Source organism: Camarhynchus parvulus, chromosome 7 (genome assembly GCF_901933205.1).
Source record: "Camarhynchus parvulus chromosome 7, STF_HiC, whole genome shotgun sequence".
Lineage (NCBI taxonomy): Eukaryota > Metazoa > Chordata > Aves > Passeriformes > Thraupidae > Camarhynchus > Camarhynchus parvulus.
The window spans coordinates 11461827-11479516 of record NC_044577.1 but is presented as its reverse complement, the minus strand read 5'-3'; the positions used below and the strand labels follow the sequence as shown (position 1 = coordinate 11479516).

General features: G+C 44.2%; 1 protein-coding gene across 1 annotated transcript in view; it reads right to left on the bottom strand.

Moving 5' to 3' along the window:
* Nucleotides 1–1560: 1560 nt before the first annotated feature.
* Nucleotides 1561–17690, bottom strand: part of CDK15 (cyclin dependent kinase 15) — a 34429-nt gene continuing 18299 nt past the window's right edge. The window contains exons 9-12 of the mRNA XM_030952504.1: nucleotides 16746–16809; nucleotides 9732–9780; nucleotides 6987–7126; nucleotides 1561–1670 (exon numbers count right to left, since the gene is read on the bottom strand). Of these exons, the coding sequence (XP_030808364.1) occupies nucleotides 1561–1670; nucleotides 6987–7126; nucleotides 9732–9780; nucleotides 16746–16809 (363 nt within the window). The remainder of the gene's footprint in view (nucleotides 1671–6986; nucleotides 7127–9731; nucleotides 9781–16745; nucleotides 16810–17690) is intronic.

The following is a 17690-nucleotide window of genomic DNA, read 5'->3' as shown; positions in this document are numbered from 1 at the left end:
GTGAGGCTGTTGTGCTTCAGATGCCTATCTGCCTCTCATTGAAAAAGTATACAGAAGCCCCTGCTTTCCATTGGTAGCCTATTGAAATGGCAGAAAAAATTACTGTAACCTTGCCTGCATGTCTGAATCCAGATGCCTTTTTAAAAAAGATAATTAATAATATGAACACCATCACATATAGAATGTTCTCCTGCAATGAACTGCAGAAGAAAACTTGAGTTGAATTTAAGCTTGTCTAGCATGCTTTGTAAGCAGCTGAAAAAAGGGACACAATCATGTTGAGGACAAGTTAATATATAACAAAAAATATTAAGAGTTTCTTCTACTGTTGCAAGCTTTCACTATTTTAAATGACATATTTGTGAAATGCTCCCTAAATCACTTAAAATGGGCCAAATCCAAGTTCACAGAACATTGACGCATGAGTGCCCTCCCCAGGTGAGTTGCCCCAGAAGCCTTAGTGGAACTGACAGCCAGCTTTTCTGGCAGGATTAGTTCCTCTCTGATCACAGAGAGGGAAAAGCCATCCTGTCTGCACTCAGCTGAGCAGGTGAGCAGGGAAGGCATTCAAGCTGCTTCCAAAACCCAATCTGGTCACAGCGCTGGCAATGTCAGGTCTCTCTTCAAAGGATTCCAGGCTGGCCCCTCTGCCTGCTGTTGTCTACATGATGTGGGCAGAAGGGGTAGAGAGGCTGTGAGACCAGGCACTAAGTGCTGGGACCTGATCCTATAGCAGGTACAGCCATCTACATGCATTTGAAAGCACAGATGGGTAGCTGAGGTGTGTCCTGCTATCCTAAGGCTGCCTCTTAGCTTGGCAGACAATAACACAGTCAAACTAATTTGGCCTCAAAATCAGTTTCCAGGTCTGCCCTGCAAGCACAGACCCAGCAGTGGCACTGACAGGACACATGCTGCTAACAAATGCACAAAGTAAACAAAGAGACAGGATATAATAAAAGGATATTTTCTGGTAATTTCTTTTAATAACAGTGATTTTAACTGACCTTTTGGTCTTCTGTAACAAAAAGATGAAAAATATTGATGCTGAAGCATAATTTTGAAACCTGACATTCAAATAGTGATTAATTAAAACCAAAGATATTACAAGATAAGGAGATTTTGCCTAGCTCTGCTCAGGTTCCAATGTGTGTGAAATCAAAACAAGGTATGAAATGTGAACTCAGTAGGCAAGGACAAAGGAGAACAAAGCAATTTGGTCAGTTTAAGCAATGGGGAAATGAAGCAATACTTTGACTGGGGAGGCATTGGAGGAAAGGGCACTGGTCTGAGACTTGGCAGTATGACAAAACAAATCCAAACATCCCATGATACCACTGAATATTGTTCATTGGGGGCCATTGGCTTCCTGATCTCTTCTCTCTGAATATGAGATTTCCCACTTTGTTCTCACCCTGGATGAGATCATCCAGCCCTGAGTATCAAATCTGTTTTCCCACCTTCAATACACGAAGGAATTCATGTCCTAAGGGTGATGGCAACAGCTTTGACAATGGCAACTACATGCTTACCCAACAATTATTCAGTCATCCATGGTTTCTACCAAAACTTGCTCAAACCTCCTGAGACACGGCCTTTTCCGTAAGAAGCAAACAGGTCACAGATTTCAGGTTGCAGTCTCACCCCTGGAACTGTGAGCACTGATTGTCCTGTGGAAAAATCAGGTTAAAGAAAGCTGCAAAAAGGTTCTTTTCCTTCCTTGTGCTACTTTCTTAATGCTCTCCTGTGACATTAGCTGCAATATAAACGAATTCAAGATCCCATTTCTTACAGCTGCATTCCTTCTGATTGTTTTTGGAAAATGATTTCTTTAATCTAGACACTCTTCTCTAGAAATCTCATCTACAGTTTCTTTTCTTTTTTCTTTTTCTTTTTCTTGGAGCAACCAGCAAAATACTATTTGGTAGAACAGTGGTAGGAAGGCAACCCATTAATCAAAAGGATTCAAATGGATCTGCACACTGCCAAGCTCTCTCCTTCCCACCCAGCAGAGGGGAAAAAAAGAAAAAGAAAAAAGAGATAGAGCGAAGGCACAGAGCTTCTCTCCTTCAGCAATCTCACAAATGCAAAACCTTCCACTCCAGTGACTCCTCATTAACTTACCAAATCTGACAGTCTAATTATTGTAGCTGCTTCACACTTAGAATAAATAAATACTAAAGTGGGTGTTTAAAGAAATTGAGCAGTGAAATTCAGTCATCTAGACAGTCAATAGAGAGTTTATTTTAAATTTTTATATTCTTATGTATTTATATCATTTTAGGAAAGATAATGAGATAGTTGTCTTTCAGGCTAATTGAGTTCCTATGCTCATGGTTGCTTGCTGTCACAATCTCAAACTTAGCTTTAACGTTTGTGCCTTAGAAATCTGATCACTACCTCCCTATTTACTCTTTTCTGCTGATAACTGGGTGAAGTCACAAGTGCACCTGAGGATGGGAAATGACTATGTGAGACTTCCAGTCTGGATGTCTTTTCACAGCAAACAAGACAACTAAATCTTTTCAGATTTGCATTTAAGAGTGTTAAAGGGAAAATGGAAGTTAAAGAAACCTCAGCTATAACTTGCAATTAGACAAAACACAGAAAAACATCTGCTAACCTCTGATGCAATAGTGTCTGCCTCCACGAACGGTATTAACAGCACTCCCCCCAAGAGTGGTTTGTCTCCCTGAACAATAAGACCTTTATAGAGATTCTCTGGCCTGAGATCAATGGGAGTCAGAGCATTTGATCCATGTCTGTAGGACTTTGTTTCCACAAGTCATGTGGGCCAAACTTTGCGCCAGTTGCTTTTGCAAGAGCAGGAGGTGGGGACTGAGCAAAGGAAATTTTCCCTTTTCCCATCTTCCCCTTTGCTCCATGCTCCTAAGCAGTGCCCAGCACAATGCCTGCCCCAGGACAGCATGCAGGGAAAAGCTTCAACAGGGCAACATGTCCAGGGCCCTGTGCGCTTGGCAAGCATCTGCTGTGATGTTGCAACAGCTCTTTCCTAGGGTGGTGGCTTAATGACACAATACAAAATTTTCATGTCCTGTCAGTATGAAGACAAGCACATCTTCCGCTGCGGGGATCACACCAGGTGAAGAGGGGCGGTTTCCTGAGTTAAGTGAAGATTTGTTTTATCACCTTACAGATAAGAATGCTTCTGGCTTAGGAGAGGCAGCTGATTTCCTGCTCATCACCAGCTTTGGTTTATTCCTGTGTTAAGACACATTATAAACCAGACTCATACACCTGGCAGGAACTTTCTAGGTGTCTGTATCTGACTTACAGTGAAGGATATCTGTTTGCTGTGTACAGAGGTCACAAAGCAGAGTGGTAAAAAAATCAAGTGACTGTATGAACCTTTTAGCTATGTAGGAGAACTGAGGGAAACGAGCCAACCCAAACAAGGGATGATGAAAGCCAGCTCTTCTTTATATGTCCCCCATGATAACATTTACCAGCGCTGGCTAATCCCAACAGTAATGGGATTTTTAGTAGGCAATGGCTTGCAGCCTTAACCTCCTCATTGCCCACACTTACTGACTTGCTCTGTCTTACTTTAGATGCAACAGACATTAAAATGATTGTCAACATCAAGCCTCCCTCCTCCTCCTCCTCCTTGTCTCTGAAAGGCTGAATAGTGGGCTGCTTCAGGAGAAATGGTGCAGTATCTTCATCACCTGGTGCACAGATTTTGTGTTGCTGGGGGAGATAACAATTAGAGACCAACTGTACCCAAAAGAGCAAGTACTTCCTAGTCAAAGCCGAGATCCCATCCATGCAACACACAATCCTGATGGAGCATGTACTGGAATTTACTGATTGCTGTGCTGAGGGTACGGCCTGGGTTGAATGTCTCCTACACTGAGAGAAAGGTCTCTCCTGAGACTGGGCATTGGTCTGGTGGGGAAAGGATCTGAGCTGCCAGCTCAGGCCTCCCTGCCCCCTGTGCCTGTGAGGTTTGGCTAGAGCTCTTCTTGCAGTGTATTTTCTTGGGAGTGCATTGTTGATAACCCCAAATCCCACTGCTTACCTTCCCTTCTTGCAAGCCTGCTCTAAAGCATTGGAGGGAAAAAGAGAGGGAAAATAAACCAAATCTATAACTAAGAATAATAAGCTGCAATTGTTACTGTGTCTGACCTGTCTGACAACAGAGTGAGATACCTCCTCAGAAGGCCCTTTTGCACTTCAGGACTGACACTGAGTTGAGAGCACAGCTCATGCTTTCTTGATTCAAGGGTCTCTTCTTCCAGGAGGGATTAATTGGACAGAAAACATTCTGCTTTAGCAGGTGGCAAAGGGTTAGAACAAAGTTTTATCAGAGCTGCTGCAGTGCAGGGCTGCACTGCACAAAGATAATTGTCTCAGGATTTGCTCTGGCCAGAAAAAGGACAGCAAATGCTCCGGTTTTACAGAAGTCATCACTGCCACCCCTTAGGCTACTAGCCTAAAGGAAAGGAAGCTGAAGAAACCTCTGCACCTCTCTCTGTTTTTATATGCAGAGGTGCTGGTGGCACATGTAGAATTAAGGCCACCAAGATGAGCGAGGTTTGAACCCAGGTCTCAGGAATCCCATCCTAGAGCTACAGGCACAGGAATGAGCAGCTGTAGGAGAGGCCCATCCATGGGCCAGCCCCACTTACAGGACAGAGAACCTTCTTCCTCCCTTCGAGCACGGGCTACTCTTTTTTCCCAGCACTTTGTGCTCAGATGGGCATAGCAACAGCAACCTGTTTCACTCTGTAGGAGCTGCTCTCAAGGAAGCAAAGAGCCCTGTGCTCCCTTTCCCACTTCCCAGGGGCAGCAGCCAGCCTCTAACCATTAACATTCCCCCTAGGAATCAGAAACATGCTATTTGGCGGGGTACTTAACTTCGAAACAGTGATTTCTCCAATTATTTTTTCCCAGGAACTGACCTTTGAAAAACATCCTCTAGCTTCCAGCTTGTCAAAACAACTTATAAAAAGGACAGCTATGGATACAATTATTTCATAAAAACAGAGAATAATTTGTTATGAGAACCTTCTATTTTTTCAAATGTTGTTTCCCTCTTACTCTCTTACACACCTTGGGATTAACCCCCTCTTCTTTCACCTTTCATCTCCAGATCACATTGTGCCCTTATGCTCCAACTTTCCCTTTCAGAGGATGGCAACTAATAGCCAGCATCCTCCAGAACAAAGTGGGAACAGAATATATTTAAAATCTGCACTGTTATCATAGCAACAAGAATTTTAAAATGATACAGTTAAATTCCAAAAGAGTGTTATGCCAAAGTGACACAAGAGAGCAAATGTCTTAAACAATTATGGCAATAGGAATGGCTACATGGGGAATTATTCAGAATAGACTAAATTTTACCGGCTTAATGAGTCACTCATGAATATGGTCTTGCATGATCGTACTGTACTTGTTTCAGCCCTGTGCACTTTGATTCTGTTCTCAGCCCATTGGTTGCTATGATAACACTATACAGTTTCCTGTCCACATGACACTTCTTGCTGCAATATTGGGATAATAAATACGGGATGGTGCCTAAACCCAGGTGAAAGGAATCTGTCCCCTCACTGGCAGCATATCGGGGAGATTGATACATTATGCCAATCTGTTTTCTCATTCCTTCTATTTCTCCTCACTCTCTCCCTTTCTCTCACACTGTCTGTCTCTGTACCTGTTTTTTTCCTCTCTCTCTCTCTCTCCCTCTCTCTCTCTCTCAGCACTGACACTTTCATCTTCTCCCTTGGGGATTGGAGATGTCACTGCGGGAAGTGCTTGTCCGCCTCTCTGGCAGCAGCAGAGCCCTGTGGCTTTGACAAACCTCATTTAATTGGGAGGAAGCCAGGAGGGTTTGAAAGAACTGAAACATCCACGAAACTCCTTTTATCAGGCATAATTTAAACTCTGCATGGAAAAAACCCTATATGTATAAAGAAAAGTCAACTTCCCTCCTGCTGTGCGTGCTCCCCTCCTCCCCCCCCGGCACAGGCAGGCTCCTGCGAGATTCCATCTTTTCATTTTTCTAAAAGTGTCAAAGTAGATTTGTGCTCTGTGGCTGGGTGAACAGAAAAGGAATGCAGATGTCTCTCACTCAAGCACATACACACACAGAGCACCTTCTGAAGGGCAGCAGTTTGGGGGATTGGGAGAGATGCTAGCTGGCTGCTTCTCCACTTGGGATGTGTCGCAGGAGCCAGAAATTTGGTTTTCCGATAGCTTGACAACACAGTCCATGAAGGCTTTTTCTTAATTGCCCCTATCTTAAAAAATACCACCAAACTAACTAGGGTACAGGGTGCCCAGGAGGCAACAGGGAGTGCAAGGTCCCTTTGGCCTGCAGCCCGATAGGAGGGAGCTTTCCCTAGTGAGGAGCAGAACTGCAGATTGGGAGACCCTGTATTTTTTGTCAGCTCAGGCCAGGAGAGGCACAACTGCGTGTGCAGCTGTGTGCTTTAGAGAAGGGAGCAAGGTAAAACTGAGGGAGAACTGGTGTGACAGGGTACAAGGAACAGCTGTCTCAACATCAAAAGGGAGTGGGAGGGAATTGGGAAGGGAATTGGGGCTAGCACACCATGCTGAGCAGATGGGAATTCAGGACATCAGGAGGGACCAGTGGGTGAGTTACACTGAGCGCACAGTGTGAGCTGGGGAAATGTCCAGGCCCTTGGGGTTACAGAATGGGGCAGAGATGACCTGTCAAAGCATATACATCACTGCTTTGCAGAGGGCCATGGTAGCAGCCCATCAAGGTCCCCTTCTAGTATTAACACAATGGTCAAGTAGAAGAAAACAGAAAAGCAAGTTGTCAAATTTGCCACAGGATGTAAACTTTGCATCTTATAGTAGTGGGGAGGGAGTGCAGGCAGAAAAGAGAGACATCCAGGTGAATGGCAGAGACTTTCAAAATAGAGAGGAAACTTGCAGTAAATAGCATGTGCAGCAGCTCTTTCTTGATGAGATGAAATTGAGAGTTAACTTACCAGCAGGAACCTGGTAGAGCTGAGGAGGCAGAGGGCTGAAGAAGCTATGAAGAAGCGCATCTTGTGCAGAGATTCGGCCTCGAGGGAAGGCTGTGAGCATCCTGGAGGCCAAATTCTCTGCTGCTGGCACCCTGCTCATCCTAGGGAAACAGCAGGAAAAATAGCACAGGAGATGAGGATGAGCCAGAAAGCTGGAACCAGAACATGACCCAGCCCATCTCAGCTTGAGGCAGAGATAGTGGAGGGACACAGGGGAGCTGCATAAACCCACCCCAGCTACACAGCTTTGCAGGACATTTGCTTTTCCATCTGAGTTTGACTATGTTGGGGTATATGCATCCAGGATTTCAGCTCAAACTCATGTTTACAGACAAATTTTGAAAATGAATTTCTGGATTTAAAAAGAAGATTGTAAGTGAAAGGAGAAATGATGCTGAGGATACTATATTTCACATGTTGTAACTGTAATATCAGAGTTTGGTGGTATCAGTTTACAGTGACAATCCAAATGTAAAAAATAATGTGACTGGCCCAATGAGAAGACTAGAGGTCAAACATAATAAACCTAAAGAAAATACCATTTCCTCTTCTCCTACCCCAGTACCAGTAGTGCAGCTGGTTGTAAATTGTGTTGGGGATTCACAAAGAAGAATCTGTTTCTCAGGATGAGTGCTTAAAATAAATGTAATACACATATGCTCCATGCCCAGCAAATACCAATGCCAAGTGGCTGCTCCCTAGAGGAGCACACAGCTGGGGACAAGGAAGTAGAAGAGCAAAAACAAACCAACAAGGAAACAAATAAAAATAGTCATTTAGTTTTATAGCTTTTACTTTGTTTGTTTGTTCTGATCACATTTCAGCTTCAGAGCATGGCCTGTTGTGCTTCCTCCCTTGGCCCCCAGCGGTGCTTCCCCTCCAAGTGACATCAGGGGCTGGGATCTCCCTGCTCCTGCATTCCCCTTCACTATACAGGATATTCAACGTGCTGACATTTTTGTTTTGAGGAGATAAAATGTAAAATATAAAAGAAGAGGAAAAAACACTAAGGCGGAGGGAGAGAAAGAGACCCTGAGGAACAAATTTGTAGAAGGTATCTGGCCTCACTGTGGTAGATAATTGCTGAATTTTCACCTCCAGAAAAACAGCTCACGTCCCCTTCCTTGGGGACCAGGGATGGGACAGGGAGCCAAAGCATCCTGTCTGAGGCCTCTTGCTAGAGCTGCATGACAGGCTGCCCTTGCCATGGCAGGGTCTTGCTGGAGACCTTCTGCCCCGTGGTCTCTGCTGCTGCAGGCTCCCACTCTGGGCAGCAACACAGTTCTGTGCCTCCCACCATGGCTCAGGCTTCCTGGTGGTGGGCAAGCTCTGTGGAGAGCTCCCTTTTGATTTCTTAATTGTCCATGGAGAGTCATGGCTGAGTGGTCTGTATGAAGCAGCTCTTTCCTTCTCCCAAGCTGAGCATTCCAAGGCAGTTCTTTGGCCATGGCAGCACCAGGACTCTAAGGCAGAGCTGGAGCTGGCCCATATTCAGCCCAGAGCTCTGCCATGGAGGCGCTAGGCCAGCCCCTTGGTTTGACCTGAAATGGGGTCTGTCAAAGGATTATGGCCAAAAAGCAGAAGTGCAGTATAGCACAGTCACAATGAATATACTTATTTCTTTGTTCAGGCTGAGAGAGGATTTGTTCTGTTCCAGGACCTGCATTATAAGGGTTTGGGACATATTGAGCTTTCTGTGTTTCTCAAGCTGTGCGTGACAATGGCTGGCATTTCAGTAACCTGTGCCTTGCTGAAAACGTTAGCATGTCTGTTCAGCCATTTAGAACAGCATCTGGGAAATCCTGCTCTGAAGAGCAGCACACTTCCCTCCTAGCAGTGCTGGATCCCAAGCAATCAGCTGAACAGATAATAAACAGCAATGAAAAATTCGGTTATGTCCTCAAAGGATATTTGATTACTGGCATCTTCATGTACACAATCTTGAGGACAAATCCTGTCTTGTCTTTTCCTACATATCTATAAAACCTGCTGTGTGCCTCAAAATCAGTTTAGGGGGATTTGATTTGAATGACTCCTCAGCTAGGTTAGGGCACTTTGATTATAAATTTCTTTCACTGATACATATATACATTCTCTGTGTGTCTGTGTGTGTCTGTATGCGCCTGAAAAAACACTCCCTTCCCTTAGCACACTAGGGAATGATTCACCAGTGCTGGTGTGTCTGGTCAAGCTGTGTGTGTAACCATGTCCTTTGTCTCATAGCTTTGGCCACTAAGAATGTGATTTTTCCCCTCCTAGCTAATCACAAGATTATTTCATTGTCTCATGAAAATGCTGTCCTAGCATGTCTTCCTTACTGCTGTTGAGCAACATTCCTACAGTGTGTTTTCAAAAATGATAACTGGGACAGTGTGAAGTCTGCCCTCAGTCTGGGCAAAAGGGCCTGGGAAAGTATGACCTTCTCAATCGAACTGTGCTGCACAGAAAGCTGCACACCAAGTCACTGAATCACTGCTTATCTCAGAATAATCACTACTCCTCTGAGAATAATAAACCCACTATGTGTCTACCTTTGCTGCGATCTCTCAAAATGAGTTGCTTAACTGATGTTAGATCTGCTTGTTACTACAGAGCCACCCTGCTCTTCCTGAGCTTGCCAAAAGAGCTCATTTCAAGTTAAATGATTGCACAAAGAAACAAATAAACCCAGAGGCAATTTTGACATGGCTGTTATAGGTAGCTTACCTGTCACAGATGACTCGGAGTCTCTGAGGTCTTCTGGAAGCAACCCGTTCTAGAAAGTGTAATATGCATTCGCAAGATTAAATGAAAATCAAGCCAAAACCCATTCTCTGAGTCCCTAAAAAAATATGCTCAGAATTTCAAAGGGCCCTATAGAATCTATCATCTTATTATTTATAAATATACATTATTCCTATAGGACGTGAGTACCTGCATTGATCTTAATAAGGCTGTTCCAGTTCTGTAACCCTTTCATATATCTGTGAGTACAGGCCTTGGACCTCCCCCTGTTACAGTGTGAGTCTTAGCTTTGACATCAATAAAAGCAGTATCAGTCCCTAAAGCCTTCACACAAAGGAAGCAAAAAGAAGTTTGCAGGCCTGAATCCCCAGTCAATTGTCTTGACTTTCCAAGGGGCTGCTGAGCTTCACATATTGCCTCCATGGGTACATGGGGCTTTTCTACATGGATGCAGCAGTAACACTGGGGATGGAGACAAAGCACTTTGATCCCACTCTCTTCTTGCCCACAGCTCTCAGTGAGTTTGTTGTTTGTCCAGTTAACCATGTTCATGGAGGCTTTGTACTCACTGATTATTGTGATCTCTATCAGACTGGAACTTAGCAGAGTTTGCAGTTTTGTGGAGTCTGTGTTCTTGATATTTTTCAAGGACATATTTCTAAACATTGTGGTGAATATAGAGGAATACATTCCTCAAATGCTTTATTGTAAAGCATTAATTTTCTCAGGCTTAGATACGAATGAATGGCTTAAGCCTGGAAAATTTCCCTGTGGAGTTGATGAACAGTAAGATTTTTTTGCAATCAGAAAGGCTGCAATTTCTACCCACCTACATTTTGCTGAGCACAGTTTCTGACAGCGGAGAATGAACAGTGGCACTCTAGTCATGGGGAGGAGAGCAGGAAGGGTGGTGTCCACCTCTCTTCCAGCTCAGCCTGGACAAGCATTCCCCACAGCAGGAAGACCACCAGGAGGCAAGCACCACTGGTCTGCTGCCAGCAGACTCAGAGCTCAGCTGGGGTTAATGCTGCACCCTTCCAGAGCATCTGCCCTCCCTGCCTGCCTGAAAGCAGCAGGCGCTTCATTCAGGGCCAGGAGCTGCCTGCTGCAGTCCAGGTGGGAGTCCCCTCTGCTTTTGCCTGCACGGCCATTTCCAGAGTGCCAGACCCTGCGTCTGACTTGATGCACAGACAACTTGAAAAAGTGCAAATGACTGAACTTCCAGCCCTTGACCTTTCCAGCAGCAGTCTTGCACCATTAAACCAGGCAAGCAGGTTGTTAAACCTCTCACAGGGTAAGTAACAGTTCAGAATTGAATTGTTCTCCTACACCCAAATACTAAGGTAATTTCTAGAGTAGTAAATGGGAATATAACTTAGGATGAGATTCATGGCTGTTTACATGTCAGAGCACTGGAATATCACCAATATATACAAGTTATATATTAGCATCTTGAATACTCCCTTCCTAAATAAGTCACCAAGACTGGCAGAACACTCCTCTTGGATCACTAGTAACATTTTCACTGATCACCTTTCTTTTTTTTTTTTTGCCCCTTGACTATAACAAAATTATAGAAATAAATTACTGATGTAAAATTTCCAGATAGAATAGAAGAAAAACAATTTTAAAAATGGTTTGGAAAGGCAAAAAATTTTTCTGTATGAGGTAGAAATTTTTGCCTCTTCACAGAGCTGGCCAGAAACTTTCAGATGTGGTAACTTTCTGTCACAAAAATTTGATTTGTGAGACGAAAACATTTTATGCCAATACATCAATTTCATTAAATATTAGTAAAAATGCCAAGATTATTTAAGTAGTGTACTGAAATATTTTAGCATTAATATTCTTTAATGAGTTTAAGGCAGAATTTTAAAAAAGCATTTTGAGTTGGTAACAGCAGGGCAAAATGTTTTAATGATATCTTAGTGAAATGTCACTTTGTTTTTGCAGAGTGTATTTTCAGGATTAACATTCCAAAAAGGAAATAGGATTTTCTTTATATTAGAAATAGAAATATAAGCTTGCTTTCTGGGAACTGGGAGGAATTCCTGAATTATAAAGTTTGCTGTCTTGAGCAAGCCTCTTGACTTAAATTTATCTTTTATGTAACCTGTACATTAATAATTATCTGCAAGGGGTAGTGTAAGAGCCAGTGAGCCAACTACTGTCCCTGTCCAAACACATCTCTCAGTGAAGAATTCAGCTTGAGTGAGGACTGCCAAATTTGCCACTTTGAGTATACAGAGCTTTGATTATAAATGGAAGATATGGGTAAGAAAACAGTGTGTCTCTGCTCAAGGATTTAATGCAGTTAACTAATGCACTTTAAATCAGTTCAGATTAATCTCCTGACTGACCCCATATAGACAAATCCTTAGAGATTGCTGGGGGGCCCATTGTGTTGAGCAGGGTAAAAACAGAGCAGTAAATATTTTCCCTACTGTAAGATTAAGAGCAATCTAAAATTGTAAAACACTGTAAACAGCTACTCCATAAAGGTAAGAGATAAAGAATATTTAGATCATTCAAAAAAGTGGATGAACTACTGATTTAATCATCTCACAATGATGATGTAGACATAAAATGATGGGATTGTGTAGGGCTGATTGGCTTTTTTAACAGTACAAGTAGATCTGAAAGGTAGCACGGTAGGTTTGTTATTTTCTATCCCTATGCAAGGTAGAGTGTGCTAATGAGGAAATACCTTCCTATTTGAAAACCCAGGTGGAAGTGGCTAATGAACTGATAATGAGGCAAGCAAGCCAGAGGACAAAAGTTAAACTTTCCTAATTGATGAAGAGAGAGAAAAAGGATGCCAAGTACTGCTGGATGAAGGCAGTGGGGTTGCAGGCTCACAGAGAAAATTTCTCTCATTAGTGAAATCTCTGTGGCTTCAGGACAGGAGCAGAGCTCTGTCTGTGTGGCAGGCTGGAAACTGCAGGCTGTGCCCATTGCCACACAGATGGGAAGTTTCCCTCCACCCTGGCTAGCATACATTGCACATTAGTTACAGTGCTGCTCTTCCCTTTGAGATCAAAGCCACATGCAGTTTATTATGACAATAAAAATTTTATCGTTTTAGAATTCAGTTTTCAACCATCCCATGTGTTAAATGAAACATCAACATAAAAAGTGAGATTACAAAAAAACCCCAAAGCACTCGGAATGCAGACTTCATCTGCATTTTCACAAATGTCATGGGAAGTTTGCATTTCAGGGCGTGCTGCTTGTTGCCTCCATCTGCTGGTGATATTTTGGAAACGCAACAGATACTGAAAACATACCTGGGAGCACAAGTTGACTCTGCAAAGCTTCTAAATCTCACTCAGCATACCAAAGCCGGCAGATACGTGAAAAACTAGGCTTTATTTGAAAGTCTTTGCTGCATCTGAAAAGGCCTTGTGTAAAACCTGCATCTCCTCTGTGAGGTGATATTACCTGGCACAGGCAAGTTCATCATTCAGCCTGTGCAATAAATCAAGGAGTAAAGCTCACTCTCAGTTCATCATGTTATAGATAGATATGCACTGCACTCTTTGGAATCCAAATTTCAGAAAAAGGAAATAAAAACTAACTTGGTACATTGGGCGCTCCAGCATTCCCAGTTTGGCAAAAGCACTAGCTTAATGTCATGGGCTGTGATTCCTAATCCTTTCCTGCCCTTGACCCCTGCTGTCTAGATTCAAACGTGTAACCATTAATGGGGCTGGATCAAAACACTGGCCTTCTGGTGTCACCAATGGTGTTTAGAGGGGATTTAAACTCACTGCTTTTCAGCGCAGTGAAATGAACACAGCAGTAGATTAATGCAAGGATTTGAGCTCACTCAGCATGAGAGCTTTCAAAAATAGTGTTAACAGAGCTGCAACTGCCTCTTTCAGGGGAAGCAAAATGAGGGAACAGAACAAATGAACAAACACAGGGCAAAGCCTTGTCACTATGGGTAGGGCTGGTAAGCCCGGGGAGCCAGGGAGACAGCCAGCAACTGTGCTGAGATGCAGGGCAGGAGCTCTCCCAGTCCTTCATGTTCTCCAGGGAATGGCTCTCCAACCTGCTTGCAGGCCCTATGACTGCACCTAATTCCCTACCCCAAGCATCTCTCCTGCAGAGAGAAGGTGACATCACAAGCTGTAGGGCTGGCCACAAACAGGTTACTCACCCATCCTTCCCATTCACCTGGAGTCAGGTGGAGACAAACTGTAGGGAATGGGCATGAGGCTGTTCTTGAACGTTGTGCAAGACACCAGGGCACAGGATAGTCAAAAACACCTTTGCACATTTCATCTCTTGCCAGCTGCCCCTAGAGGATGTAGAGGAGCTGCTTTTCCTCCAGCTGCCCTGTGTGTGCCTGACTCACAGACCCCACAGCCCATGCTGTATCCTTTCCAGACTGCAGCAGGATGTGCTCAAGCCCACAGCAGTGACAGGAAAACATCTAAAGGTTTCCAGCTTTCATTTCAAAGATTCCTACTAACCCACCTGGCCCAGGAACCCTTCCAGTAACAGTCTCTGTCTGGGGCTGAGCCTACACTGCTGAATCCAGTGGGAGTTTTGCCATCAACTTCAATGAGAATAGGATCACACCTCAGTGCTTTGTTTTGCCCGTGTTCATTCCTTGCCGCGGGCAGGAACCTGTTTGTTTGTTTGCTGCCTGTGCTCAGTGTGAACATCAATAGCACTAGCTAAAAGAATTCAAACCATCAGATTTGGGGAAGAGCTCCAAAGTTTGTTTGCTTATCTGAACCAACCCAGGCACCCAGATTTGCACAAATGGTCTGGGAAAAACCTCAGGAGAGAAGGTTTTCTCAGGCTGACTCCACAGATTGTATTTGGGCTGAGCATGTCCTGGGGGGGAACAGCATTTGTGCTTCAGGGAAGAGCAGGGAAGTGCCCAGAAGCATATAAATGGCATTTAGCTTTAAACAAAGAGACTAATGGTCTTTTTACCAGCAGTCTCAACAAAAAGTGAATTGATTTAGTTCATGAGTAGGGCAAATAGTCCAACTTTGGACTAGCCTTCTGTCCAGACGGGCTTGTGTAATCCAGGTGAGCCAAGTGCCTGGCTCCCGTATGTGGCTGGAACAGCTCGCAGCCCCTTAGGCTCTCAAGAGGGGAAAGGGATATTGCCTTTCCAGCTAACACAGCTATTGCCCCAAACACTGACATAGCATCTTCCATCTGTTTGCCAGCTCCATGGGACGCTCCAACAGAAGTGTCCTCTGAGTCCTGCATTTCTGCCTGGTCCAGCCACAAAGGCACCAGCATCCCAGTATCACAGCACAGCACAGCACAGGTCAGTTCTGCCCCTCTGGAGTCCTCTAGGGAAACTTTCTATCAAGTCTGAAAGCAAGTCAGGCTTGAAAACTGCTTATGATGTCTCAACTTCACTAGGGTTATCACCCTGCTGTCCAGGTGTCTGTCCTCTCCTTCCCAGCCCTGCCACTGGCACCCTCCAGAGCAGCAGAGGACAGCACTGCTGCCCAGACAAAACAGAGCTGAGGGAATCACTACTCAGAGCAGTTCTAGGCACTCACATTCTTTGTTGTCTGTGCAAGTTTCTTTGCTAACATAGCCTTAATGCTTGCATTTCTAGGTTGTGCCTCTACATAGCACCTAACCATCATCACTCAGAGTTTGTATGTTTGAGGCTTTGTATCAGCAGATGACTGGCATAAAAAAACTTCTTAGTGATTAGTTCCTCCCACATATGAGCATTTCTCTATCTCCCAGAATACTCATCTCAACTTGTAGACTATCCAGCCAGGCCTTCTACAACTTAGAGAAGAAATTGCTTCCTCCAGCTGTCTGCTCTGTGCTTGCTTGCTATCCAAATTAAACTGCTGTGGACAGCGACACATTCCCATTTCACGCTGGTTTGATTAATGTGTCTCAGCTAATTGTGTGAAAGATTCCAGTCCTTTCGACTGCGAGACCGGGTTATTGTTCAGCCTATCTCGGCTACCATGTGAAAATGGGGGCTGTTTAGTGTTCATGCACCAGAATCAAAGGAGGGGCATCTTGGACTGGGTCACAGAGCAACACCCACTTCTTTGAAAAGATGTTACTATGCTCTACTAAACCTGTAAACCTCTTGCTCAAAGCACGTCTTCTCCCTCCTCCTCTCCCCCCTGTTCCTTTTTTCCCTGTCCAGATAGATAGGCTCCCCCCACCACTCTCCTATGGTATAAGTGAGAGAGAATGGCTAGATTGTGGATGGCTGAATTTCACATTCTAGGGTTTTTAATATTTCACTTTAATATTTCTCTTACAGAATGATCCTGCTGAGAGGCTGAGAATCAGTGCTCATCATTTTCCCCTCACTGACACTTGAATATATTTTCCCAGGAGAAAACATTAAACAAAAAGAGAAAGAGAGAAAGGGAGAGAGAGAGAGAGGGAGAGGGAGAGTGACTGAGCTAGCTTTTCAAAGCATACTTCTCAACCTGCCCACATCAAAATAAGAGACAACTGGCCCTTTGAAGTTCAGGACACAGACTTCTCTACCAGCTCATGTGGAAATAAAAGAATCCAGCTTTGTAAATCACACAGATTTCTCACCTTGCCGACATCAAAATCAGGGACAGTGACTTTTAAAGCTGAGGTTTAAAGGTCCCCAAACCAATCTCCATAAAAATAAGGAAAGTTCAGATAAACTGTATCTCCAGGTGCCTGTCAGCTTTTCCAGTCTAAACCAGGAGACATTGGTCCTTTGCTCCACTTCACTGAGGAGTGGAGACTAAATACACTGTGAGACTTTGAGCAATGAAATCTTCCATTAGACTTACATGCACCAGCACTCAGTGAGGCAACTTTGCCACACACATACCTCTGTTTGTAAACTAAGCCAATCCCAGTCCTGCTGTAGGTCCTACACCACTGGCATTAAGTAGTAACACTGAAGCACAGGACTTTTCGTAATTAGAATTACTGACCCAAAAACAGAGTGGCTAGTGGCTCTGAGAAAAAGCTGGCCTTCTCTGAGTTAAATCCTACCTGGCTTATAGTTGGGGAGCTTGGAAAGTCCTGGCCAGGTGTCTTCAGTTGGGACCCCCAATACCTGCAAAAGGAGAGAGAAGAACAATGACCTCTTTCTGCCCATTTTGGCCTTGGTGTGGAGTTGGAGGAATTACTCTCAGTGGAGAGTGACTGGCCTTTCCTGTAAACCAGAATCACACTGCCCTGGCTGGTGCTGGATCTACCACTGTGCATAAAGGACACTGACATTTTAGCACTTGATTATGTAGCTGAAAGGCTCCTGCTGAGATTGAATGCTGTTGCTGCTGGGAACATCGTGAAGGCATATGGAGCTTCACTGCCAGGTGCCACTGCTGCCTGTGTTTGCCAGCCCAGGGGTCACACAGTTGAGCCCTTTTCAGTGCTGAAGGTGTCCTCCCACACCAGAGCTGCACTGGGGACTCACTGTGCCTGCTTGCACTGGCAGCAGCTGCTACATTCAGCAGCAGCACAGGCTCTGAGCTCTGAGAGAAACCCTTGCCTTCTGAAGTAAAAAAGTAAATCTGGCAGACAGGTCTAATAGCTGGAGCTAGAAAGCAGTGCAGAGCCTCACTCTGAAGGACACAGAGCTTCAGCAGTGTCTTTGGCCTTTATTGAGGATTGTGGGCTTCAGCAGCAGCTGCTCACTGAGCAAAGTCTGGGCCAGTAAAGCCTCCTCCAACTTCATTTTAGTTGCTGAAATGTGTGAGGTTGCATGTATCTGGATTTCTGCAGTTGCAGATGTTTAGTGTTGTTATTATTATTACTTAATGCATGCAAAGTGCCCTGTGCCTATTGATATGGATGATGTGTGCTAAAGCAGTAAAGCCAGATATTTAAGAAGAGTTCACAGCATGAGCAATGCTAGTATAAATGACTACTGCTAACTGCAATCATTCAAAGCTTTCATCCAGACAACACCCAGAATTATCAGGTTTCCTTAAA